Below are 26379 nucleotides of genomic sequence, written 5' to 3' on the forward strand. Positions count from 1 at the left end.
TCTTTTTCTGTATTAAAGCCTCTTTAGCTCTCAACATTATTACGAAACAGCACAGGCAAAAGTTGGAAACTGTCATCCTGGAATGAGGCACCCAGGTGGCTAAACTTCACTGCACCTGATGGAGGAGTAAAGCGGCAGTCAGGTTGACTCATGACCCAGCACTCACCGGTTCACTCGCTCACTGGCGGTCAGTTATCTCTGTATCACTCTTCTCTCGCTAGTGCCATGGTTACCGTTCCCGTGAACTTCACTCATTGAGTCCTCTGCAATAGATGCAATGTAAAACTCTTTGTCAGCCGTCACCTTTATTCATCAATTTATGTACACTCACGTTTGTACAATGGGATGAACAAAAAAAGAACTAAATGCACGCTTCTCATCACTGCGAGGTTGAGTACACCTTTTTTTACAGCCCCGAGTGCAGAGTTTGTACAGCACGTGTTTCCTCAACAGCCGCGTCACCAACTCTGCAACCCGTCCATGTCGAACTCCTGTGATCTCTCTGTCCTCTTCTCCCTCGCGCCACTCTTCTGCTCTCACGCTCTCCCCGCTCTCTCACCCTCTTGTACTCACGTCTGCCCCACCCTAACTCCACTCATTCTCTATACCTCTTCGATTTCTCCTCTTCCTCATATCCACCTCCTTTGAACCCCCTTCACCCCACTCTCTCCAGCTCACCCTCCCACCTCTGGAACTCGAGAAACCTGACGTCTGCTTCACCTACTTTGCTACACGTCACCTGTAAAAAAACTTACTTTGTACGGGACTAAGAAGATTTCATTTCATCCTCTGGACCTGTGCAAAAAATATGTTATATGATGGATGTTGTTGCAAAATTTCTGCCAACCCTTTCCACAAATGGCATATACCAAAGTATTAAATCTTGTTACACTGTGCTAACGAAAACACAGTACACGATAATTTCTTCAACGTTGAATGCATTTGAGGATTTGGTGATCTTCTCTGAAAGCGACAAACACTGATTTGAACTTTACTGATATTACAAAGACCATGGGCAGAGTTCGAAAATAACCCGAGGACAATTTCTCCCCCCTTGCGGACGGATCTCGATTCGTGCAATAGGGTAATTGCATTGTGAGTGGAAAGCTGTTGCCACAACTTTTCTCTGCGACTGCATCAAACAATTTTATGTAGTGCACAACATGTTGGATTAATGCATTTTTATGCATTAAGCGCATTTTCACCAATAAATATGTGCCTTGCCCACTTCACAGTGGACATTTAAGATCCCCTGACATCATTTGGAACAAGTGGGCCATTGTGTGTTGGTGGCTTGGTCGAAATGTTACAAGTTCGGAAAAGAGCCGCAAATTACTTGTTTGGAATATACATAGCAATCATCACCCCCTAATGCTTTCTGGGTAAACAAATATAATAACAAAAAATATATAGAACTTTAGAGCTGAAATTCTGTGGTTGTGTAGTGTCACGTAATGCAACATGTCGTGGTGCTATTGTGCACCACACTAGGTGACCAATGCCCTGTGGACTGCCATGATGTGGCGTGCTTTTGTGCACCGAGTGTGCATGCGCTATTGCTGTGCGTGTGTGATGCGCTATTGCTGTGTGCTTGTGACGAGCGCTCGAGCGTAACATTCGGCAGGTCCTGGCCCGCTGCGCGCTCAGAGGCGCAGTCGCTTGATGTCCTCACTGCGGAAGTCGGCGCGCAGCGACAGGGCGCGCCGCACCTCAGCGGGAGTGAGCCGCCACGTAAGTGGCCCCGAGTTTGGGCCCCAGTAGTCCAGGATTTCCGTCACCTGGACACGGTCCACAGGGGAGGCGGTTTTGGGCGGTGCAGGTGACGGAAAAACCAGGGAGCGACCTCCCGTGGAGCGTGCATAATGTGTTACCTGGCCACTGAGGGGGGCGAAAACTTGTAACATCAATAAAAGCACTTCTTCGCATTATCCACTTCACTTTTAAGTTTACAAATCCATTTTGTACATCACACAAAGTATAACTTCGCTTACCTAGCACCTTCATAAAAAAATGCATTAATTGTAACTTGAATTGGCCAAACATCCAAATTATGAAAAATTACTTAGAAATTACTCAATTGGGATTATACAGAACAACACCGGCCCCTACTGCGATAACTTGGCAGGTCCCCCCCTGAGTGAGACTTTGCAGGATAAACACGCAGAATAATCTGTGCCTGAACGAAGCAACTCCTAAAATGTTCTTTTATTACTGATCGACATGCTGAGTCTCACCCGCTCCAGGTTGAGGATGGTGGCCATCTGTGTGAGCCGAGCGAACTTGTCACGGATGGTCCAGGTCGTGATGGAGGTGAGGTAGGCCACCAGTGCCCTCAGCTCCTTGTCAAACTGCAGTCCTCCCAGCTGCAAAATAAAGGTGGGCCCTGCTTGTTTTATTGTACAGGGTGGCAGGGTGATGGTGGTATATACGTCTGTATGTATGTTGAACTTCTTTCGCACCCCATGTAGCCAACCATGCTAATCGAAGGTGCGGAGTGGTAACACTCATGCCTCACAGCACGAAGGATCCTGGGTTCGATTCCGAACTCAGGCAGCTTTTCTGTATAGAGTTTGTATGTTCTCCCCCTGTTCTGTATGGGTTTCATCGGGGTTCTCCCACTTCCTCCCATGGCTAAAGAAAACAATGTAACCGGTAATGGCCAAACATCCCAATGCTGAAATATTACAAGCACATCACTCAAATGGGATGAGGCTACATTGCCCCCGACTTTGAGTCTGGAGACTCAGTAAATATTCTCTCGTAACCAAGCATAACAACAATAATAAAGCTGTCCCAGTGGTAGTGGGTTCCCGTCTCCACTCCTGCCAGTGGGCGTGGGGCACTCACCCGGCTGAATGTGGTTTTATGCACGCAGCGCTCCATCTCCTGGCTGATGAGGCCCGTCGCGAGTCCAATGAGGCTGTCGTATATGGAGGGCGACACGGCCGCCTGCCACGATACGTAGGCCAGCGAGGCCCCATTACACGGCAGGTATTATAAGAGACGTTCTTTTGTACAAGCACGTTTAAGAAAATTTATGTTAATCATAATCCACGCTGCAGTGTCTACAGCCTTTTCTCAATCCACTGCTGGATGAGGGCCTCCTCACGCCAGGTGGGTTGTGGCCGTTATTTGACCATACTTCACCGCACTGGGTTCTTCTGGGTTGTTGAAGCATAGATGTAGGAGCAGAGAATTACAGTACAATGATGGATGTGTTGCACTGCCCTCTGCTGTCCACCACGTAGCGCCACTGCAGCCAAAAGCAATCTGCTGTGCGCAGTGGCCGCCCATACGAGCACTATCCAGGCTCAACTCTGCTTCGCTGCAGAGGTCCGGGCGTTACGGTGGCGAGATGTTAACTACCTCGCCTTGTATGCAGGATATCGTTGTGTTCGATCCCGACCCTGACGCCTGTATATTTGGAGTTTGCATGTTCTGCCCGTGGCCGCGTGGATTTTTCTCTGGGTCTTCCGGGTTTTCCCTCTACATTTAGAAACATGAATTTGGAGTATTTGGCTGCTATAAATTTACACATGACAGGCTGCTTCATTGAGCTATCATTTTTGGCCAGGTCACTTCTGAAAAGAGCTATATAGCTCAGTGGGCCTTACCTGGTTTTAAAAAAAAAAAGTTTTTATAGACTTATTAGCACGAGATAATTGAATTTTACATGCAGGAGCCCAATCTGGGATGGCTTACCTTGAACTCTGCCATCAGCTGCTCGAAATTAACGATGAACTTCTGAGCCCAGGGGTCGTTGGCTTCGTAGTCATTGAATTCCTCCTGGAACGCGACGTACACACGCATGCCACCGCAGTGTCACCATCATGGCTAAGTCTTCGTGGCTGTTTATTCACTCATTGTCAGGGTTGTGCAACGATAACCGGTAATCCATAATAGAGTTTTTTTGGGTTAGATCACGTAAATATAAATGTCATTAAACCCGCCACCACCCGACACAGCCAATCAGTAAGGTTTGTTACGTAAACAGAACATGCCAATTTGTTACTAGTACAGCACACCGGTGTGTTGTAGAGTAAATCCACAGCATTTACAATCTGAGTACGAGGTTTCGCCAGTAATTACAACTAGCATCATTAGTAGTTACTGATTTGTAATTACTGGCGAAACATTGTACTTAGATTATAGAATGTTGTGGATTTACTCTACAACACACCAGTGTGCTGTACTAGTAACAAATGGGCATGTTCTGTTTACGTAACAAACCTTACTAATTGGCTGTGTCGGGTGGTGGCAGGTTTAACGACACATTTATATTTACGCGATCTAACCCAAAAAAAATCTATTATGGATAACATTGGTCGCGAAAGCCTATGTGTTAAAGATAACCGGTAAACCGGTCACCGTTTCCAAAATCGGTAACTGGTTCAGGCAGTCAGGAACCGGAAAACCGATTCCAGTAGGATTTTAGTCATGAATACACCGATTTAAGAAACGTGCCCCATTGTTTCAACTTCTGTGTCGGGAGATTGAATCGAACCGGTGACCTCTGGATTGCAAGTCCAGTGCACTGACCAATGCACCGTGGCAACACCCTTCAAATCGAAGACTAAAGTTGCAAGTCAACTCTTGCAAATACTACCCTAGTCACTTTGGGCAGCAGGGTTGCACAATGGTAACACTTGTGCCACACGGCAAGAAGGAGCTGGGTTGGATACCTGACTCGGGCACCTTTTGGTTTGAATTCTCCCCCTGTTCTTCATGGGTTTCCTCCCATTACTAATCAAACATTTAATGGTACTGGTATTAGTTAAAACACCTTAATGTTAAAAAATTACCGGCAAATCACTCGATTGGGATAACGCACAGCAGCAACATCGCCCCCCCCCCCTCTACTCCGAACACTTGGTAGGACCCTCCTGAAAAGAGCCGAGACTCGGTGAGGCTTTCATGGGTAAACACGTCTACTCATAATTACATCACATTTACATCACTACTGCGAATGAGACTGCCGTTGGTCTCTTGGGTTTCTCACCCGGTTGAACAGAATGAAATGCCTATGACAAGTGACTCGACAGGGACTCTATACCCGACCCACGCAGCTCCCTCCACACACACGGTGAGGGGGTGGGAGGCTGTCTGGCGTGAGTGTGCCAGGTGCCGTGGCTCGGCCTGTGGAGCGGCACCTCCTCGATGTTGTGCGAGACGAGCAGGAAGTCGTTCATCCAAGGCTTCACTTGCGGCATGATGGCTGCGTTGTTCAGCTCTGCCAGACCCTCCTGTGAGGCGGACAGCGTGAACGGACGGACTGCATGCATGGACAGACTATGTGCACATACAGCTGGTGTGTACACAGGCACCGTGCGCACCACGCGGCCTGCAAACGGGGCCTACAATCGCCCATGTTCTACAGACGCACGTCGCCACGGTGGTAGTGCGTCGCTACTGCGGTGACATTGCGTCACCACTGTGGTGATAGTGGTGCACAACTAACAAAAACACATCGGGCGGCGTAGTCGGATGCATTTCTGCGGCCGTCTGGAACGTTCTTCCTTCCGATATTAGGAAGACAGTGGGGCTATGCGCTTTTAAATAATCTAGATTGAAAACTCATTTCTTTAGAACTGCTTTTTGTGTTTAGTTTGTTATCCTTCCCCTCGCACCTCCGATTAGCAAATACTTGGCAGGACCCTCCTGAAAGAGAGTCTTGAGACTCAGTGAGGCATTTTTCCACCTCCAATTCGCACAGTTGGCTACGTACAGTGCGAAAGAAGTTCAACATGCATACAATAGCACTGCCTTTTGGTTGAACTTCGTAAGCCGCCTTCATTTCGCTGGTGAATATTTACGACCAAGCACAGGCAGACCTCACTTAGCGCTCAAGATGCGTTCCTGGAAAAGTGAGCGTGACCCAAATCGGAGCTAAAAGTGATCACGCTAAGCGAGGTTTGCCTGTATAGGGAGAACTGTCAAATAACAGGACACGTGTAAAAATTGCAGTCCAAGTCAAAGTGATTTTCTGCTTAAATAATAACTAAAACAATAAACTAAAACTATAAACAATTTTTTTTTATCAAGGCCCACTGAGCTACATAGGTATCTTTCAGAAGTGACGTGGCCATAAATGATTGCCCAATTAAGTGGCTTATCACATGAGAATGTATAAAGCAACAAAATACTCGAAACGCATGTTTCTAAATTTGGAGGGAAAAACCGGAGGACCTGTAGAATATCCACGCAACCACGGGGAGAGAGACACGCAAACTCCAATTATACAGCAGGCGTCAAGGTCAGGATTGAACCAACAATCTCCTGTATCCCAGGCGAGGTAGTTAACATCTCAACACCGTGGCACCCACATGAACAATAAAGCATTGGTGCTTATGTTCTGTTAGAGCCCTGAGCCAGTGGTGACAGTTCCACATTCCTATGGCGGGGCAAGCCTGTCTTTAGTAAATTATTTTTAAAATGTATTTATACTATAATTTTTATGCTGAGTGTCTACTGCTGCTGTGTCCTGTACAGCACTTTGAGATCCTAGATGAAAAGCACGATATAAATAGAATTATTATCTATAGGAAAACTACCGTTGACTTCCCCACTAAGTGGTACTTATTTTTTAATCCCGAGGGGGTGATGGGCTGAGTCAACCCTAACCAGGACTTGAACTTGCAACCTCTGATTGCGAGCCGCTCATTCTACTGCTGAGTCACCTGGCTAGTTTGTACATTACAGTGTAAGTTAAGATATTCTCAGTGTTACGGTCTCCTGCATTATTAATATTGTAAGATCTTACCTGCAAGAGATCCTTGAAATGGTTGGAGACAGACACCAGGTCTAAGAGACAGCTGTCCACTTTGGCACGGGACTGCTCACTCTTGGTACCTTGATTAAGCAACATCTGGCAGTCAGCCTGGGCATAAATACACACACATAGAGGCACACCATTATACGCACATAAGTGCAAACACAAGGTACAATCCAATAACGTTTCACCACAAATCTGGCTGTCCGCCTAGTTGTAATTACAGGCGAAACGTCGTACTCAGATTGTAAATGTTGTGGATTTACTCTACAACACACCGTTGTCCTGTACTAGTAACGAATTGCCATGTTCTGTTTATGTGACAAACCTTACGAATTGGCTGTGTTGGGTGATGGTGGGTTTAACGACACATTTATATTTACGTGATCTAACCCAAAAAAAACCTATATTATGGATGAATATGGTCGGGAAAGCCTACATGTTAAACTGACAAGGTACAATAAAACATTATATTGCACACACACTTACCCAGGGGAGCCTCAGTGACTCACAAGACACTTTTTCAGAAGGGTCTTGCTGTGTTTTAGCAGTATGGGGTGACAACAATGATGACGCTATGAATATTTCTTTATCAGAATACTTTTTTAAACTGGAGGAGGAATTCGATGAGCTATGAAGCTCTTTTTCACAGATCTCCAGTAGGTGATTGCTATGTGTGATTGCTGTGTGATTGCTATGTGTGATTTCTATGTGTGATTGCTATGTGTGATTGCTATGTGTGATTGCTATGTGTGATTTCTATGTGTGATTTATATGTGTGATTGCTATGTGTGATTGCAATGTGTGATTGCTATGTGTGATTGCTATGTGTGATTTCTATGTGTGATTGCTATGTGTGATTTCTCTGTGTGATTGCTATGTGTGATTGCTATGTGTGATTGCTATGTGTGATTGCTATGTGTGATTGCTATGTGTGATTGCTATGTGCGATTTCTATGTGCGATTGCTATGTGCGATTGCTATGTGCGATTTCTATGTGCGATTGCTATGTGTGATTGCTATGTGTGATTGCTATGTGCGATTTCTATGTGCGATTGCTATGTGCGATTGCTATGTGCGATTGCTATGTGCGATTTCTATGTGTGATTTCTATGTGTGATTGCTATGTGCGATTGCTATGTGCGATTTCTATGTGCGATTGCTATGTGTGATTGCTATGTGTGATTGCTATGTGCGATTGCTATGTGCGATTGCTATGTGCGATTTCTATGTGTGATTTCTATGTGTGATTGCTATGTGCGATTGCTATGTGCGATTGCTATGTTCGATTTCTATGTGTGATTGCTATGTGTGATTGCTATGTGTGATTTCTATGTGTGATTGCTATGTGTGATTGCTATGTGTGATTGCTATGTGTGATTGCTACGTATGATTGCTATGTGTTCCCAAATTAAGTGATTCGCGGGTAGTGATCAATGTGGACCGTGATGCTGGCACACAATAGCTTAATGTTCTTCGAATTACGTCACAGGATCTTTTATCAACCACTGTGAAGCAAACGGCGCGTACATTATGGATAAATATACCCTAAGTATTAATCAGGGAGGCCTGCTGGATTCAATCCACGAACCTCTGCAACAAGCGGGGCACGCCAGACCGTGTCACCGCTGTAAGCGCTGCAGAGCTGCGTTGGCAGTGGTGCACACAAACTCAACACGGGCGACGGCTGCCCGACGTTCAAAAACCGTGACCAAGCACGTTACCTCCAGCGTCTTCTTGAGGGTCTGGATGTTGTCGCTGCACACCTCCGTGTTGTTCAGTGTCACCTGAGCGCACGGGGAGGGAGCAGAGTGACACTCAACGCCTGTTTGACACTGGGAGAGAGGAGAGTGACACTCAGCGCCTGTTTACCACTGGGAGGTAGAGCAGAGTGACACTCAGCGCCTGTTTGACACTGGGAGGTACAGCAGAGTGACACTCAGCGCCTGTTTACCACTGGGAGGTACAGTAGAGTGACACTCAGTGCCTGTTTGACACGTGGAGGTTGAGCAGAGTGACACTCAGCGCCTGGTGACATTGGGAGGTAGAGCAGAGTGACACTCAGCGCTTGTTTGACACTGGGAGAGAGCAGAGTGACGCTCAGCACCTGTTTGACATTGGGAGGTAGAGCAGAGTGACACTCAGCGCCTGTTTGACACTGGGAGGTTGAGCAGAGTGACACTCAGCGCCTGTTTACCACTTGGAGGTAGAGCAGAGTGACACTCAGCGCTTGTTTGACACTGGGAGGTACAGCAGAGTGACACTCAGCGCCTGTTTGACACTGGGAGAGAGCAGAGTGACACTCAGCGCTTGTTTACCACTTGGAGGTAGAGCAGAGTGACACTCAGCGCTTGTTTGACACTGGGAGGTGAGCACGTTAAATACAGAACACAAGTATAATTCATGTGACCACAGTGAGGTGACTCCAGGAGGGGGTATTTTTGCACGGGATCATATTTAAACTCATTCACACTCACTCATTTGTATCGCTTGTCATTAGTGGCCCTGGGAAGGTGATACTGCAGAACAACCTCTGATGTTACCAATCTGAGGGGTGATTGTACTACTTACTCTGTAAAAAGTTTAATTAAACCAGATTTTAGTGCCCTCAGAGCTGGTATACATAAAATTAAGTGACGAACTAATATACAGTCATACCTCGGTATACGACCGCTTTGGAATACGTCGAATTTGGTATACGTCGTGTTTTGACGAGAAAAAAATGTCTTGGGATACATCTTGCTTGGGATACGACGCGCTTGCTAGAACTTGTATGGGTCGGGATGAGTCACCACGTACCCGCGTAGACCCCGTTCACGACTAAAACAAAGCACCGCTCCTCAGTCTGCCTGTACAGTACATCTCGTTCAGTGCACAACCCTTGCTATAACTCTCCGTGAATTTTCACGTATTTTTTTTGTAATTTTAACGTGAATCTTTTGCGAAATCATTCAAGATGGGTCCTAAGAAAGTTAGTGAGAAAAGCTAAGCTACAAAGAGAATGGTTAGGATCACTGTTGACGTGAACAAAGAGATCATAGAAAAGAATGAAAGTGGGATCTTAGTAAAACTCAAAGCTGGTGAGCCTCAACCAGGTCCAAGTCAAGAAAAAAAAGACAGAAAAGAGAAAGAGAAAAAAACTCCAGAATTTCAGCTTCCTGAAGTTTTAATGGAAGGGGACTCTCATTCCAAATAATAACATCTTCTCCTCCCCTTCCTCACCACCATCCTCGTAGGCTATCAACTCCTCTCAGCAAGCTAAAGTGATGTTAACTTTTATTTTTATTTCAATTTATTTTAATTTATTTATGCATTTATTTTAATGTATGTATGCATTTTAGTAATAATTAGTGTACATTATATTAAACAACCCCAGTAATGTATAATATGCCAAATAAAATATCATTTCTTATACTCTGGAACGGATTATTTCCTTAACCTTTATTTCTTATGGGAAAAAATTCGTTTGGTATTCGTCATTTTCGGTATAAGTCCTCCTAGCTTCTGGAACGAATTAACGACGTATATCGAGGTACCACTGCATATCATATACAGTAATAACAATTCACATTTTTTCTTTTTCAACGGTTTTAATTAACTTCACTTGTGTTTGTCGTGGTCAAATTGTGTAATCAAAAGTTAGTCTACTTCCTGTTGTCCCATCAATTCCAAATTTTGCACACGTACTCAGATCCGGAGACAATGCATGCCTCTATGAAAATCGGCATTAATTCATCAATTAATTGCCTTCTTTCAAGCAATTACAATTTTTGTATGGACGGCTTATTAATTATATCTTTTTGTGTAGGTCAAAAATGCCGCGGTCCCTAAACTGTGGAATCGGCTCACACAAAAAGCAGGTGCCGTGTGTCTCAGGCTCACACACAAAGCAGGAGCCACGTGTCTCAGGCTCACACACAAAGCAGGAGCCACGTGTCTCAGGCTCACACACAAAGCAGGCGCCACGTGTCTCAGGCTCACAGACAAAGCAGGTGCCACGTGTCTCAGGCTCACACACAAAGCAGGAGCCACGTGTCTCAGGCTCACACACAAAGCAGGTGCCACGTGTTTCAGGCTCACACACAAAGCAGGTGCCACGTGTCTCAGGCTCGCACACAAAGCAGGTGCCACGTGTCTCAGGCTCGCACACAAAGCAGTCACTGTGTGTCTCAGGCTCACACACAAAGCAGGAGCCACGTGTCTCAGGCTCACACACAAAGCAGGAGCCACGTGTCTCAGGCTCACACACAAAGCAGGTGCCACGTGTCTCAGGCTCACACACCAAGCAGGTGCCACGTGTCTCAGGCTCACACACAAAGCAGGAGCCAGGTGTCTCAGGCTCACACACAAAGCAGGAGCCAGGTGTCTCAGGCTCACACACAAAGCAGGAGCCATGTGTCTCAGGCTCACACACCAAGCAGGCGCCGTGGCTCAGGCGCCATTGAGGGACTTCTCGACCGTGAGTTAAATGAAGTTGTTAATAAAACTGTTGGTTAAAAAACTATTTTTAAGGAGTTTATTTACATATAACGCCACACATGCAGATTCCCCGTATAGCCTAAACAGACTTTTGGGGCAAGTGCCATTAGCAAGCACCAATGAAGGCCGGTACAGCACACAAGGGGGTGGGTGGCCAACGTTACACTCGGGTGCCTTTGTCTCCCTAGTGGCGATGTTTACACACTGCACCGGTTACTCATTTGAGGCTGAGTCGACCTAGGGGAGGCCCAGGACCGGTTCAGATAATCGTCACTGGTGTTGGCCGTGAGCGGCAATTGAACTCGTGTCGCCGGGTTTGTAGTGCAACGCGCTAACTACTACACTACCGCTCCTCACACACAGATACAAAGATCAAAGATCCCCCATTTAGCCTTAACAGACTGTAGGCGCAAGTGCTGTTAGCGAGCACCTATGAAGACCGGCACAGTACACGAGGGGGTGGGTGGCCAACACCACGCCCAGCCGCCTTTGTCTCCCTATTGACGATGTTTACACATCGCACCAGGTACTCATTTGAGGCTGAGTCGACCTAGGGGAGGCCCGGGACCGGTTCAGATAATCGTCACTGGTGTTGGCCGTGGGCGGGAATCGAACCCTGGTCGCCAGGTTCATACCGCAGCGCGCTAACCGCTACACTATCGCTCCCCACACAGATACACACACACAGATGGGAGGGGGCTGGCGGGGGAGCCTAGGCAGTGCAGGCTCACCAGGAATGACTGCTTTGCCTCCTCGGTGCTCTCAATGCCGCGCGCCTCGAACTTGCCCTGCTGCAGGCTGCTCTGCATGAGGCTCACGGCGCTGCTAACGCCACGCTGGATGTCCTGCAGCGTCGTCGCTGGGAAGCCCACGCGCAGCTTCGTGTTGAGTACCTCCCTGCGCGACAAATGGCATGGCTCCATCGCTCTAGGCACACGACAACAACGAGGTGCACTCGAGAAAAACAGTGCACTGCGTGCAATACAGCTTACATTTATAGAGCAGCTTAACACAGTTGTATGACAGGAACCCAGATGTTAACTATATCGCCTGGTAGACAAGAGGTCATGGGCTCCATCCTGAATATCACTCCTGCTCTATATTTGGAGTTTGCGTGTTTCTCTCCCTGTGGCCGTGTGCATTTTACTCCAGGTCCTCTGGTTTTTCCCTCCACATTTAGAAACATGTGATTAAGATGTTTGGCTGCGATAAAGTTCCACATGATAAGCCACTTCATTGGGCTTTCATTTGTGGCCGGGTCGCTTCTGAAAAAGAGCTACATAGCTCAGTGGGCTTTACCTGGTAAAATAAAAATAGTTTAGTTTGAATGTTTTCCAACCAAGGTAGAAAGCATCATTAGACCTCCTTTGCCAGTACTAAAATGTAATAGGGTTTTTCCCCTTTTTTTTGGCAACAAAACTGAAACCTTTTTTACAAGGATTCATGTCTGCATTAACCACAATACCTGCAGTCAAAATGCAAACAAAAAACATACTATGATAATATATGCATTGTCCTTGAAACTGATTGGTCCAGACCAAGGGACGGCTTTCTTTTGAGCCTCGACCCAATTAGTGCTCGACCAGATGACGCCAAAAGGCGCACAGCTCAAAGACAATGCACTATCAAAGTAAATGAGTGCTCGCGGTGAGCATCTACATCATTAGACCTCCTTTGCCAGTACCAAAATGTAAAAAAGGTTTCAGTTTTGTTGCCAGAAAAAAAGGGGAAAAACCCTATTATTACATTTTGGTACTGGCAAAGGAGGTCTAATGATGTAGATGCTCACCCCGAGCCCTCATTTACTTTGATAGTGCATTGTCTTTGAGCTGTACGCCTTTTGGCGTCATCTGGTCGAGCACCAATTGGGTCGAGGCTCAAAAGAAAGCCGTCCCTTGGTCTGGACCAATCAGTTTCAAGGACAATGCATATATTATCATAGTATGTTTTTTGTTTGCATTTTGACTGCAGGTATTGTGGTTAATGCAGACATGAATCCTTGTAAAAAAAGGTTTCAATTTTGTTGCCAGAAAAAAAGGGGAAAAACCCTATTTTAATAAGGTAGAAAGGGTTAATGCATTTACTCTGTCCACGAGAGCCCACACACACAGCCCATGCTGTGGTGCTGTGTACTCACTAATCCCACACACAGCCCATGCTGTGGTGCCGTTTACTCACTAATGATCAGAGACAAAACAAACACAAAGATCACCCGTATATCCTTAGGAGACTGTTGGGGCAAGTGCTGTTAGCAGCACCTATGAAGGCAGGCACAACACACGAGTGGGTGGGTGGCTAACACCACGCCCAGTCGCCTTTGTCATCATGTTTACACACCACACCAAATACTCATTTGAGGCCGAGTCGACCTAGGGGAAACCCAGAACTTGTGTTGGCCATAGCGCAGCGCGCTAACTGCTACACTACCGCTCACCCCCGGTGTACTAATCCCACACATACATGCACAGAGAGCACGGGCCCGTGCTACGGTACCGTCTAAGCAGCCAAGCTCACCGGAAGTCCTCATCGAGCAGTGTGGTCGCGTGATTGATCATGGCACACAGGCAGTCAATGTTGGAGCTGGCCATGGCTCGTCCAATGCACTTCTTGACGATGTAGAACACGTCGTCCACCACGCTGGACGTGAGCTGCCCTTTCTCCACCGTGTCCATCGCCACAGCCTGCCACCGGCATGCAGCGCCACTTTATTGTATTATTGTTATTATTACAACACTTGTTTACCCAGGAAAGCCTCACGAGTCTCAGGACATTTTTTAAATAAGAATGACATCAACTTGTAACGTGCCACCCACCACACAGTATTTGCTTGCTCCCAAAGAGACACCGGAAACAACTCAGGCGTGAGGAGGAACAAGAACAGATGAGACCCTACTGGACATCTGTGCAAAAAGAGCTTCATAACAGCTCGTCGGATTTCTCCGGTCTACTCAAAGATTCTGATTCTGAACAGCCAGGAGGTTAGCCGGCACGAAACCCTCCCCCCCCCCCCAACCTCTGCGGTCCTGTATATATGAAGGTGTTATTGTGTTTACATGTGGGAGAGAACCTGACCACCCAGAAAAAACCCCCACGTGCAAGGTGGCAACGCTTCTATCCCACACAGATGGAACAGGTGGAGTCTGCAACTTTCTGTACCGCCTTCTACTGGCGAGCCAGGGTATGGCACTTCCTTGAAGCTCACGGGAAAGGGGTTCACAACATTTGTGCAATCTGCCCACCCTCATTGCCTCCACAGGGCTGGGTTACAGGCCAAGTGCGAAGCCACCGCTGCCCAGCGAAGGTGGCTCCTGCCGCGTTGTTGCAGGAGGGGGCAATGTTGCTGCTGTGTAATTGAATTATTTTCAGGAAAGTTTCAGTATTGGGATGTTTCACCAATACCAGTTACACTCAATGGCTTCTTGGTAGCTATGGTAGGAAACTGGAGAACACCAAGGAAACCCACAAAAATAGGGAAGAACATACAAGCAGCACACAGAGAGGTGCATGATTTGGGAATGAAACCCAGGGCCTTCTTGTTGTGAGGCATAGGCGTTACCACTTCACCACCATGCTGCCAATGGAAAGAGTTTAAGTTTATTTTGATGTGTCACAAGGGTGGTCCCGTTTAGCCAGTTGCCTGGCTATTTTAGGAGGGAGATCCGAGGTGCTGCGTGAGCATGGCAACAAAACAAGAACGTCACTATTGCGGAGAACGACTGCACCATCCTTGCTGAGCCCCAGGAGGGAGCGCTAGGCGGTACCTTATTGACGGTCTCTCGCATGAAGTACTCTTCCATGGTGATGTAAGAGCACATGAGCTCCTGCATGCTGCGGCTCAGCACGCAGTTGTTTATCAGCCTCTCCAGCGCAGACAGGTGCCCTGACAAACAACACCACATTCTCATCACAAAAAATCCATTGTAACTTATATGACTACATTAACCCAATAGGCTCACAGTGACAACAACCAGCGGCGAAATGTCACGGTACTTGAATTGTAAATATTGTGGGTTTACTCTCCAACACACCTTTGGCATGTTTTGTTTATGTGACAAACCTGACTAATTGGCTGTGTCAGGTGGTGATGGGTTTAATAACATATTTATATCTTGATTTGATGATGACTGCTTGTGTTGCGATCGAAACGTCGTGATTTGTTTTATTATATTTCTAACTACGTGACTTTACCGAAAGAACCAAAGAGTATGGACATTCATATTCATGCAATCTAATCCAAAAAAACCTTTATTATGGAGTCACGCTCTATATCGCACATGCACTTTCACCCGTCACGACTCGCCTCAGCCTTGGCTTTGACTCAAGTGAGCCGGCACAGAACCATGCTCTTAACACAGCTCCGAGCATGGTCCCGGACACGCTCAGGATTCCCATGAGCCGTGCTACGGCTGAGCCGCTCACTTGCGTCCTTGGAAGCCACTGAGTGGCTCAAACCTGAGTTCAACAGAGAGGCCGAGCCAGAGTCGAGCTGCGACTGACCTTACGACCCTGAGAGCTTGGAGACCGGTAGACCAAACAGCTGTCATTAATACTAAGAAAAACAATTAAGCACACAGTACACCTCCTTCACATATCTGTCCCTCTGTATGAGTAAAGTACAATACTTTTTGTTGCACACCCCAACAACCACAAGGTCTTCGAGGAAAGAATAATTTAAATGCACTCTGGTGAAGAGACACTGAATGTCGAAACCGATCTCGGGTTTGTTTGTGCTGATTTGATTTATACTTAGAACTACTGGGACTATCATCATGAAGCATTGTATGACCAGTGTCCATGGTATTGTGCATAGATGCTTTCAATGAAAGGCTGAGGGGAAACACGACAGTGACAACCGCACCGTGCTCTGCACTCACCGTTGCGTGTTTCCTCGCTGGCGTCGGCGTCGCACACCTCCAGGTCAGCGAGCACGCGGCGCCGCACGAAACGCAGGTAGAGCTCGGCGCGAGCATTCATCACGCTCATCTCTCCCAGGATCGTGTCCAGCTCCCTGCGCAACACATACATAGTCTCTCCATTACCCTCTGTCACACACCCACACAGCCTCTCACGTGTTACCCTGCTCTCACACACAGAGACTCTCACATAGGACACACTCTCCGTTACTTGATCAGAGAGACAAATATCCCCAGTATAGCCTTAATAGACATTTGGGGCAAGTGCTGTTAGCAAGCACCTATAAAGGCCGGCACGGTACATGTGGGGGTAGGTGGCCAGGACCATGCTCGGCCGCCTTTGTCCCCTAGTGGCAATGTTTACACCTGGCACCAGGTACTCAAGTGAGGCTGAATCGACCTAGGGGAGACCCAGGACTGGTTCAGATATTCGTCTCCAATGTTGGCCGTGAGCGGGAATCAAACTCAGGTCGGTAGATTCATAGTGCAGCACGTTAACCGCTACACTACCGCTCCCCACTTTAACACACAAACAACGACAAAGATCCACCGTATAGTCTTAACAGACTGTTGGGGCAAGCGTTGTTAGCGAGCACCTATGAGACAAACTCATAAAGACACACTCGCATACACAGACACTTGCATGACGTTGATGTGCGTGCAGCACGGCCATACCTCGGCGCGATCCTCTCCAGCTGGGAGCCTCTCAGCAAGCTGCCCTCCACGCGCTTCAACTGTGCACACAGGAGGCACGTGCACCATGCTTGACATCCAAACAAGTAATCAGAAAACACCACTTGGAATGATGACTAAAGACTCACCCACTTATGTGCGACATTTCCGAACAATAGCTTCACTCTACCATCGGTCATCGGGGAGCATACTTCCAATGGTGTTTGAAAATAAAATCTCAACTCAAGCGCAAAGTTTCCATGCAGTCACGCACAAACGCATGCAGCATGTACACTCCGCATGGAGCATGCACAGGCGCACCGCTCCAGTGAGGATCTGCCATGGTTTTCCACATCACGTCTTGGGATTAATGGGAACATCTTAACACTTTATCTGTGCAGAGAATGAATACAAGCGGACAATCGCATCATGAGCCACGATCTATCTACTGCTGAGTGAAGGTCTCTCCCAGTCTTTGCCACCTCTCACGATGCAACAATCTATCTCGCACCTGCACACGAGCCAATTGCATTGCTTCTTCTTCAGATACGCTCCTGTGGCCGTCTGGAACGCTCTTCCTTCCGATATTCGGAAGCCGCTGTAGCTATGCACGATTAAATCATCTAGATTGAAAAGTTATTTCTTTAAAACTGCTTTTTGTGTTTAGTTTGTTGTCCTTCCCCCGCACCTCCGATTAGCATGGTGGCTACGTACGGTGCGAAAGAAGTTCAACATACATACAAGTGTGCCTTTCTCCGTGCTCCTTTGCGCACTTTTTCAGCATTTGTGTTTCTGATCCGTGATTAGGATTAAAAATGGAATCACTGGGTAAGAACAGGGGACCTGGTAAATTTGACCATACTACATACAACACGTGGAATCTATCTGGACAATCAAACTCTGTTTAACTGGAGAGATCAAGAGAAATAATCTGGGATATTGTTAAATTGAGACATAGTTGGTCTCAGTGAGGTGAGACGCAAAGAGCAGCCTTCTCTCTCATAGAAGGGGAGTTGACAGGAACCACGAATTAGTGAGATTCTTAGTCAGACCAGGAATCAAACATTGAGTTTTAGGTTTTCAGATTCAGGAATTGAGGACTCTGGTCAGGTGACTCAGTAGTCAAGCGAGTGGCCCACAATCGGAAGGATGCGAGTTAACATCCTGTTTGGGGGTTGACTCAGCCCAGCATCCCTCTGGGGTTGATACAATGCTTACCACTTTGTGGGGAAGTCAACGGCGGTTGTCCTACGGTTACTCGTCCCAGCAGTAGGAATACACATTTTTTGCCACTGGCTCAGGGCAGTATAGAGCAGCTGAGTACTGCACCAATGCTCATTTGAGCATGAAATCACCGACTTTGAATGAGAGAGGGGGGGGCTGTTCAAAGCGATGAGCAGCAATCCTCGTCCAGATGGGGCTGTAGTTGAGGACCCACCTTCTGCTCGTAGTGACGATGCTCCGTGAATCTGTCGACGACACGCTGCACCTGCCGGTCACACTCCCCCTGCAGGTGCTTGAGCAGGACAAATAGGCGGCCGGGCCCGTAGAATGTCTCCACGATGGGCTGGTGCGTTTCCACTATGCGAGCGATTCCTGTACCCAACGAAATGTTCACGCTATTAGGCTACGTGTGCAGACCTGTGTCTTTATCCGGCCACGCCTTACAGAGGGTTGGCACCTAACCCGAGATAGATAGGTGTAAGTAATGATAATAATTAAGACTTGTAACAGTTTTCACTCGCTATGGAAGCTGACTCAGAGGCGTGAGGGATGACAGACAAGCAGGAAAGCAGCCAGGCAGTGAGCCTGTGCCAATAAATGCCCAAGCTCTGCAATCCTCTATATATGAAGATGTTTTCAGCCAAGTAATGAGTGTTTATACGAGTGGGAGGAAACTGGAGCTCCCGAAGAAAATCCACGAATGTGAAGCTGAAAATACTCCATCCCCATAAGATGGCGATTAATCAAGTTGCTGTAAAGCCTTCTCCTGTGAAGCCAGGGTATTGCACCTCGAGCCCCACGGGAAGGGAGTTTCACAAACTTTGTGTGATCCACCAACTCTTGCTGCCTCCACAAGTGCTGGATCAAAGACCACATGCAACATAGTCACTGCCCACCAAATTTGAAGTTAAATGGTACAACTTTTAGGTGTGTGACTTTGCTACATTCTTCAAATATTCTGGAACATCTTAACACTGTTTTGCACCACAGTGCCATGTTACTGAACCATTTAACTCAAATCTCGTGCACTAATAAGAGGCTGGAAGGCTCAAACCCCTGCCCTCCCCTCTCGCCTGGACGGCCTCGCTCAGAGAGACCTGCTGGCTATCTAGGCAAGAAAAGGTGCCTGCTCGGTCTATGTGTAGCGCTGAGCGCCCCCGCCACCGTAGTCTCCGTGACAAGCGACACCAGCTGTACGACCACCACCCGTAATAAGTCCAGCTGCTCCGACACCTTCCAGCCGTCTTTGGGCTGCTGATGCGGAGATGCTGTGTCTGGATCGACCGCCTCCGGCGCAGCCAACTCCCCCGCAGTGGTTTCAATAACCGGGACCACAGTTCCCGTGGTCGGCAGGAGGTCTTAGGTCGAATTTTCGTCATCGGAAGACACCACAGGTGGGTTCCATTTCTTCTGATGTTTGGACATACTGAAATTTTCGCTGTTTAACACAAATTCTTCTGTTTAATCTTTTTCTTTTAACCACTTCTGACTCCAATGTAATGAGCGTCTTCCGCGACACGTCGTGTAGAGGGTACTTCTTCTTTATTCTGACATGGGCACAACACGGGCCAACCTGATCCTTCTCACTCTGAGTACACACTGAGATATTTATGTCTCTACTGGCTACACACATGGCCGATTACTCGACGCGGTTCCAGCGCCCTCACTCGGCTACGCCGCTGGCTGGTGGCGTGACGAGGATGGCGATGGAAGCCGAGCAGGGGATCTTCCACGTGGCCGGACGACGGAGAGAGATGACGGCGAGCAGCGACGCAGTCCGGACCCAAGAATCCACACACGAACCCCGAAGCCTGGTCTGCCCCCGCTTATATCCCCCCAGGCGTGGCTATGCTCTACCTCCAGCCACGCCCTCTCGTGAAACCTTCGAGTAAGTTCCCAGAGCATCTCGGCCAACCCCGCCTATTACCTTTGCCCCAGATACCTCTCCCTTCCAGATTGGATGTTGTCTTAAGCGGTGCCCGTACCCGTGCATCCCTTTCCCAGCCAACAGGTGTCATCATGTCATTTCTTATGTATAAAAGCAAAACTATCCAGAAATTGTGGCAGAAATACCAGAAAAATAACGAAGCCAAGTGTGTTAATGAACTTGATAAAGACAAACAATCCTATATTATCAAACATCTCTATCCTGGCATCATTGTCAGGCCTCCCCCCCCACTCCTTCGCACCTTCAAAGAGCAGGGTGAGGGTGTCTGCAAAAATGACGCCGGCTCGCTTATCGCCCACATCCGTGGTCATGGCGAGCTGTAGGTTCTCCTCCGCCTTGATGGCGACCTGCACAGCCACACGGCAAGGCCCAGGACCGTTGGTCTCACATGGGAAGAGCTCGTCACAGCCCCAGGTGCGTGTCAGTGGTTAATCTCACCATTCGCATGCACAAACTCACACTGATAAGCATTGGAATGTGTTTGAAGTGCCAATAAGATGCATATCTAATCGGTGGCACTGACGGCATGGCCCTCTGCTTATTTAGTTTAGGGCCCATGTTATGTATCTGGACACAAACTCAAAAAATGTACGTGGATCTTTACACAGGTTCACAAAGATACAGCATGCCCATCAATGAGTGTTGGCTACGTATGGTGGGAAAGAAGTTCAAAATACATACATCGCTGCCAATTGCACCTTTATAATTATTATACTTGCTTACCCACGACAGCCCGAGTCCCAACTCTTTTTCAGGGTCTTGCTAAGTTGTCAGAGTTGGGGTGATGATTGTTGTGCCTCCCAATCACGTGATTTGCAAGGAATTTGTCTAATTTGACAAGTTTGGGCCATAACACCGACACACACGATGGCCTACACTTCTTTGACAGACATCACAGCATCTTGAACATCAACCGCGACCCTCGCATCAACAGGCGTTAACGCTGGGCTATGTTACATAGCTCATGCAAAAGTGACAACGTCTATCCCGCAGCATTGACAGGCTTCAGGAGAAGGTGGCATCTCAGCCGGGTGGCAGTGGCGCACCTGGGCACAGAGGTACTGCGCAAACTTGCTGAGGCCTTCGTCGTGAAGGCCCAGCAGGGGGAAGATCTTGAAGAAGCGCTCCACTTGCGGCAGGTTTCCCTCCTTTATGGCCGCGTCAAACCGCACCACCACGATGGCCTTCAGTTTCTTCTCGGCGTCTTGCAGCAGGCCGAGGTTTGTGTCCGCCATCCCACCTGGTATAAAAACGATGGCACATGGCACCGTGTTCAGAGCGAGCACCATTACCGAATCACTTGTTATACTTTCATCATTAATATTTGTTTCTATGCTGCTTACCTGGGAAAGTGTTTTAGGAGGGTTTTGCGAAGCCTTCACAGGAGGGGACAATGTTGCTCTGTTAAATTTTTCAGCATTACAATGTTTTTTTTAGCTATGGGAGGAAACCGAATAACCTGAAGGAAAACCATGCAGAACAGGGGGAGAACATACAAACGCCACACAGAAAGGCACCAGAGCCGGGAATTGAACTCAGGACCTTCTAGCCTGCGTCACCCTGCCACCCATGAAAAAAGAGATAAGCAAAAATGACTCTATAGTCACATTAGTTCCACTTGTTACGGCATCCAAAATATGAATTGGTCTCTAATATAGGAAACACAAGCAGGTCAGCGAGGGTGTCAGGTGAAAAGGTCTGTATAACTACAACCTACAGATCAGTGCAGCGCCTCATACCTTACTGGACATCTGTGATAAAGAGCTTAACAGCTCATTGGATTCCTCCAGTATAAATATTCTGATTCTGATCTTCACAATATCTTTATGAAATGAGCAATAGCTTAATAACTGCACATACCCCCACGCCATGCCCCCACGCTATGTTGTGCACCGTTCTGCACGCTGAAGACACATGATCGGTGTCGAGAAGAGAACCCAACGTGGGGGAGGCCTCTCACCGTCCCTGCCATCGCAACTCATTTCCAGCACGGACTTGTCCAGCGAGAGGAAGCGGTGAACGTGGCCCGCGGCCGTCTCGTAGTCCTCGCTGTTGAGAGCGGCCTGCACCCCGTCGGTGCACAGCGCCAGGTCCAGGATATCGTCCACGCGCTGGATCGCCTGGTACACGCGCGTCTGAGCCACATGTGTGCGCACACACACACACACACGCGCGCCGCACTTCACTTGCAGTCGATGTTTTTCACGTGTATACCGTTGTCTGTTTGCATACACATCGCTCACTCAATTGGGATTAGACACAGCAGTTGCACCACCACGCCTACTGTGAAACCACTGCAGGCTGTGTCTGAGAAACGCAGCAGTGCCTTCCTCCGTGATCGCCTTGCTCTATAACAATGGCGCGAATACCAGATGTGCCAAGTTATTATTCACGTAATAATCACACCAATTGATGTTTCAATCATTTTACTGTACTTTTTTTTTAAAGAAAATTGAGCCAAACGAAATGTATTTTATTTAATATTACGTTTGCGCAGTTCTTGATTTGTAATGTAACACCGTATTTTACACCTGTTTTCTTGTCAGAAAAAAGGGGAAAACCTATTATCACCGTTGTTTTTGTTTTGATTTTTATCTGCTTAATTGTTCACCCCCTGAAAGAAGCAAACAGCAGCAGTTTTTTGTTGCGTGCGTGTAAGCATGTGTGTTAAAATACAGGGTCATTTAACAACAGGTTTATTTGTATTCTTTAGGTTTTTCGGTAAAGTAATTTAACAACAGGTTTAATGTATTCTTTGGGTCTTTCGGTAAAGTCACGAAGATAGAAAAAAATTAATGCGGTGGGCTCACACGAAATTGATTTCTCCAAGACGAAGGTGCTCTGCAAACCCACGGGATATCAACAAAGATTCGTTCATGAAGCCATCCAGATATATAGACACAGACACAATTTTAACCGAGAAGAAGGAAACTGAGCAATCATTGGAAGGACGTTGTTAACCAGTTTAATTCATAATTGGCTGTGATGTTTCCATCCTACCTTCCGATGTTGGTGGTTATTTTCGACTCTCTGATTTTACATTGACAGGTTGGATGTCTCACACTGGCACAGCCGCCGTCGCTCGTGTCCTCGATGTGGCGGTGGCTCTGAGATCTTACATTGACATGCTAATCTCTGATTTAACAATAACAGATTAAATGTCTCACACTAACACAGACACCGTCGCTCGTGTCCTCGATGTGGTGGCGGCTCTGTGATCTTACATTGACATGCTAATCTCTGATTTTACATTAACAGGTTAAATGTCTCACACTAACACAGCCACCGTCGCTCGTGTCCTCGATGTGGCGGTGGCTCTGCGATCTTACATTGACATGCTAATCTCTGATTTTACATTAACAGGTTAAATGTCTCACTAACACAGCCGCCGTCGCTCGTGTCCTCAATGTGGCGGTGGCTCTGTGATCTTACATTGACATGCTAATCTCTGATTTTACATTAACAGGTTAGATGTCTCACTAACGCAAGACGCCGTCGCTCGTGTAACTCAATGTGGCGGCGTCTCTGAGATATTACATTGACATGCTAATCTGTCACAATACAATGGCCACCTCCATGCCCTCGTCGTGGAGGTAGCTCTCCGGTCTAACATTGACATGCAAATTTCTCACTTTAACATCACTAGCCCCGCCCACTTCGTTTATTACCCTTGGGCTACACCCATTTCAAACCTTTAAAACAGCCTGATGACGATTGCTTGTGTTGCGATCGAAACGTCGTGATATTTGTATTTTTTTCATTTTTATTATTTTATTGTTATTATTTTTCTATCTAAGTGACTTTACCGAAATAATATGAATACCTGCAGTCACGAAAGCTTTAAGTGAAGATTTATTTGTGAGGAGGAAAATATTGGCCACTCAGTGACAGTTAAGAAAAATGCGGAATGTTGAAATTACCGTTCTTTTTTTAACCTAGTCAGCTATGCTTCAGTGACAAAAATCCCTGGCTTCCTCTAGGTCGACTCAGCCTTAATGAATACCTAGTGCAGTGTGACAGTGTCACCAATGGGGAGGCGAAGGCAGCTGGGCATGGTGCTGACCACACCACCTTTCCCATGTGTCGTGTTGGCCTTCATAAGTGCTTGCTAATGGACCTTGCCCCAACAGTCTATTAAGGCTAGAGGCGATCTTTGCGTCTTTGTGTGCCTGCGTGCACATGTGTAAACAGTAACACCTCTTCAAGTCACGCTAACACACGCATGCATCTGTCAAATGGATCGGCACCCGATTGGTCACCAAAGAGAAATTCCTGTGCTCCGACTCCTTGCATCTGCTCCGCTGCTTTCGCACGATGGAAGCGACACTAATTTATCACGAACTGGGTGAAACGCTTCTTACGCAGCATTGCCAACATGGAATAACCTGGGCCAGTTCATGCATTGCACCGTTGTGTTGAGAGTTCAAACCCATCGTGCAGTCAGCAGGGACACTTGCTGCAGCGTGTGGATGGGGATGCTATGCGTCCAAGCGTGCCCACACCTTGGCCAGGTCCAGCTGGCGGACTTTGCTGCTGATGTTCTCGGCCAGGTTGCAGGTGAAGTTGATCATTCCAGCGAGCTGAGAGGCATCCCCTTCAATCAGCTGCAGGTTTGGTCTGACAAATGGCAGCGTCAGAAGCATTGCATTGTCCGTAAACAACTGTCACATACACTATGCATTTGAAATGCTAATCTATATTTAAAGGTTATAAATGAGAGCGACACTCACCGCATGCGATGCAGAGAGCCCATTTTTGACTCCAATCCACTCTGCTTCTCCAGCAATGAGTCCAGTTCAGCTGTGACTTCTTCCTGCAGTCCATCGGCATAATACTCTTTAAACTAAAGCAATAAATTATGTTTTATATTACCAGGTAAGACCCACTGAGATATATAGCTATTTTTCAAAAGCGACCTGGCCACAACTGATAGATCAACGAAATGGCTTATCATGTGGAAACTCATAGCAGCCAAATAATTTAAATGCATGTTTCTAAATGTGGAGGGATAAACTGGAGGATCCGGAGAAAAATCCAGGCAGCCACGGGGAGAGAGACGTACAAACTCCAAACATATAGCAGCCATCAGGGTCGGGATCGAACCTATGACCTCCTGTATACCAAGCGAGGTAGTTTTGATCTTCTACTCATCGTGGCGCCCACTCGCCCAATGACACAATACACTCGCCCAATGAGGGCTCATTCCAACTCAATTTTGTGGTCTACAACCAACGACCTTGATGGTAGTTTTAAGCCACTGACCCAGGTGGTGGACAGGGCTGTTGAAGGGCAGAGTCAATGGGGAAGGGCAGGGGCAATGGGGAAGGGCAGAGTCAATGGGGAAGAGCAGAGTCAATGGCGAAGGGGATGCTGATCAAGGGTCGGTGCCATGCGTGTAGTCTTGTCACAGCATTGACTCCAGCCACGTTTGACGCGCCGAGTGCAGTGAGAGCAGTGAGAGCTTATCCTGAACTCAGCATGCACAACTCAAGTCTAAAAGCAGTCACCGCCGCTTGATAATTGCCACGAGTGGGTGCAATGCACGGCAGTGCGGGGTTGTGAGGCGTGCTCGTGCCAAGTGGAGTTTGGTGAGCATCGGGGGAGTGGTGACCGGCGAGTTGTGGTTTGGTGAGGGGCCGTGCTCGGTCTTCACACGAGAGGGCAATGGTTACCGTTTACCCGCGACAGTGGTTTGGGAGTAGTCTGTTTTCTCATTTGGATCACGCACGACGTCACGGAGTCTTTAACATCCACGGTTAGACAGCGGTCGGAGTTCTCCGGAGAGCGCGTATCTTGTGGTTAATAACGAATACAATTGTAACTGGTATGGGTCAAACCTCCCACCGCTAAAAATGAGCCTGCTAATTACTCCACTGGGATCACACGTCACAAGCAGCAACATCGCCCCCTACTGCGAACAACTCGGCAGGAGCCTCCTGAACAAGAGTCTTCAAGACTCGGCGGATATTTCCCGAGTAAACGAGTGAAATAATAACAACAATAACTATGTTGACGGCGACAATGATGATACACCCGCCGCATTAACCGGGGCGGCCGGTCGGAACGGAACCGCGAATGTGAACGCTGCGAACGCGCGACCGCCGGGCTGGCCCCGCGTCAGCGCGCACCTCGTCGCGGCACAGGCGCTCGTAGTCGCGCTGCAGCTGCCCCAGCTCGGCCAGGCCGCGCATCGCCTCCCACGACACCGAGGAGGCGGGGGGCGAAGAGGTGAAGGCGGCCCGGTCGCGGTGCGACGTGGAAGCAGAGGCCGCCGCCATCGCGCTTCCCTGCGTGGTGACGTCACCGCGCAGGCCACGGAGCGTTTCCTCGTGCGCGATGACGTCACCACGCACGCGGGATCGACCCGCCCTCTA

General features: G+C 47.8%; 1 protein-coding gene across 1 annotated transcript; it reads right to left on the reverse strand.

Moving 5' to 3' along the window:
- Positions 1–288: 288 nt before the first annotated feature.
- Positions 289–26343, reverse strand: COG4 (component of oligomeric golgi complex 4). The gene is made up of 19 exons (XM_032957463.2): positions 26134–26343; positions 24736–24818; positions 24508–24622; positions 21966–22140; positions 21052–21245; positions 20247–20352; positions 18272–18429; positions 16837–16895; positions 16123–16256; positions 15010–15128; positions 13763–13929; positions 11980–12145; positions 8494–8556; positions 6761–6877; positions 5151–5243; positions 3703–3786; positions 2848–2949; positions 2235–2363; positions 289–1778 (listed from the first exon to the last, which is right to left on the reverse strand). Exons 1-19 carry the CDS (start codon positions 26281–26283, stop codon positions 1644–1646), a joined length of 2349 nt encoding a protein of 782 aa, XP_032813354.2. The 5' UTR covers positions 26284–26343; the 3' UTR covers positions 289–1643.
- Positions 26344–26379: the final 36 nt, after the last annotated feature.

The sequence above is a fragment of the Petromyzon marinus genome, chromosome 20 (assembly GCF_048934315.1).
Source record: "Petromyzon marinus isolate PM22_M1 ecotype Great Lakes invasive population chromosome 20, UKy_Petmar_22M1.pri1.0, whole genome shotgun sequence".
Classification (NCBI taxonomy): domain Eukaryota; kingdom Metazoa; phylum Chordata; class Hyperoartia; order Petromyzontiformes; family Petromyzontidae; genus Petromyzon; species Petromyzon marinus.

Bases quoted from the DNA above. Each gene is read 5' to 3' on its own strand.
- COG4 (XM_032957463.2), bottom strand. From the start codon at position 26,283: ATGGCGGCGGCCTCTGCTTCCACGTCGCACCGCGACCGGGCCGCCTTC. The intron at 22,141-24,507 runs GTGTGGGCACGC...CATGTGGCTCAG, and splicing joins GCCAGCTGGACCTGGCCAAG to ACGCGCGTGTACCAGGCGAT. The intron at 16,896-18,271 runs GTGGGTCCTCAA...CTGTGTGCACAG, and splicing joins ATCGTCACTACGAGCAGAAG to TTGAAGCGCGTGGAGGGCAG.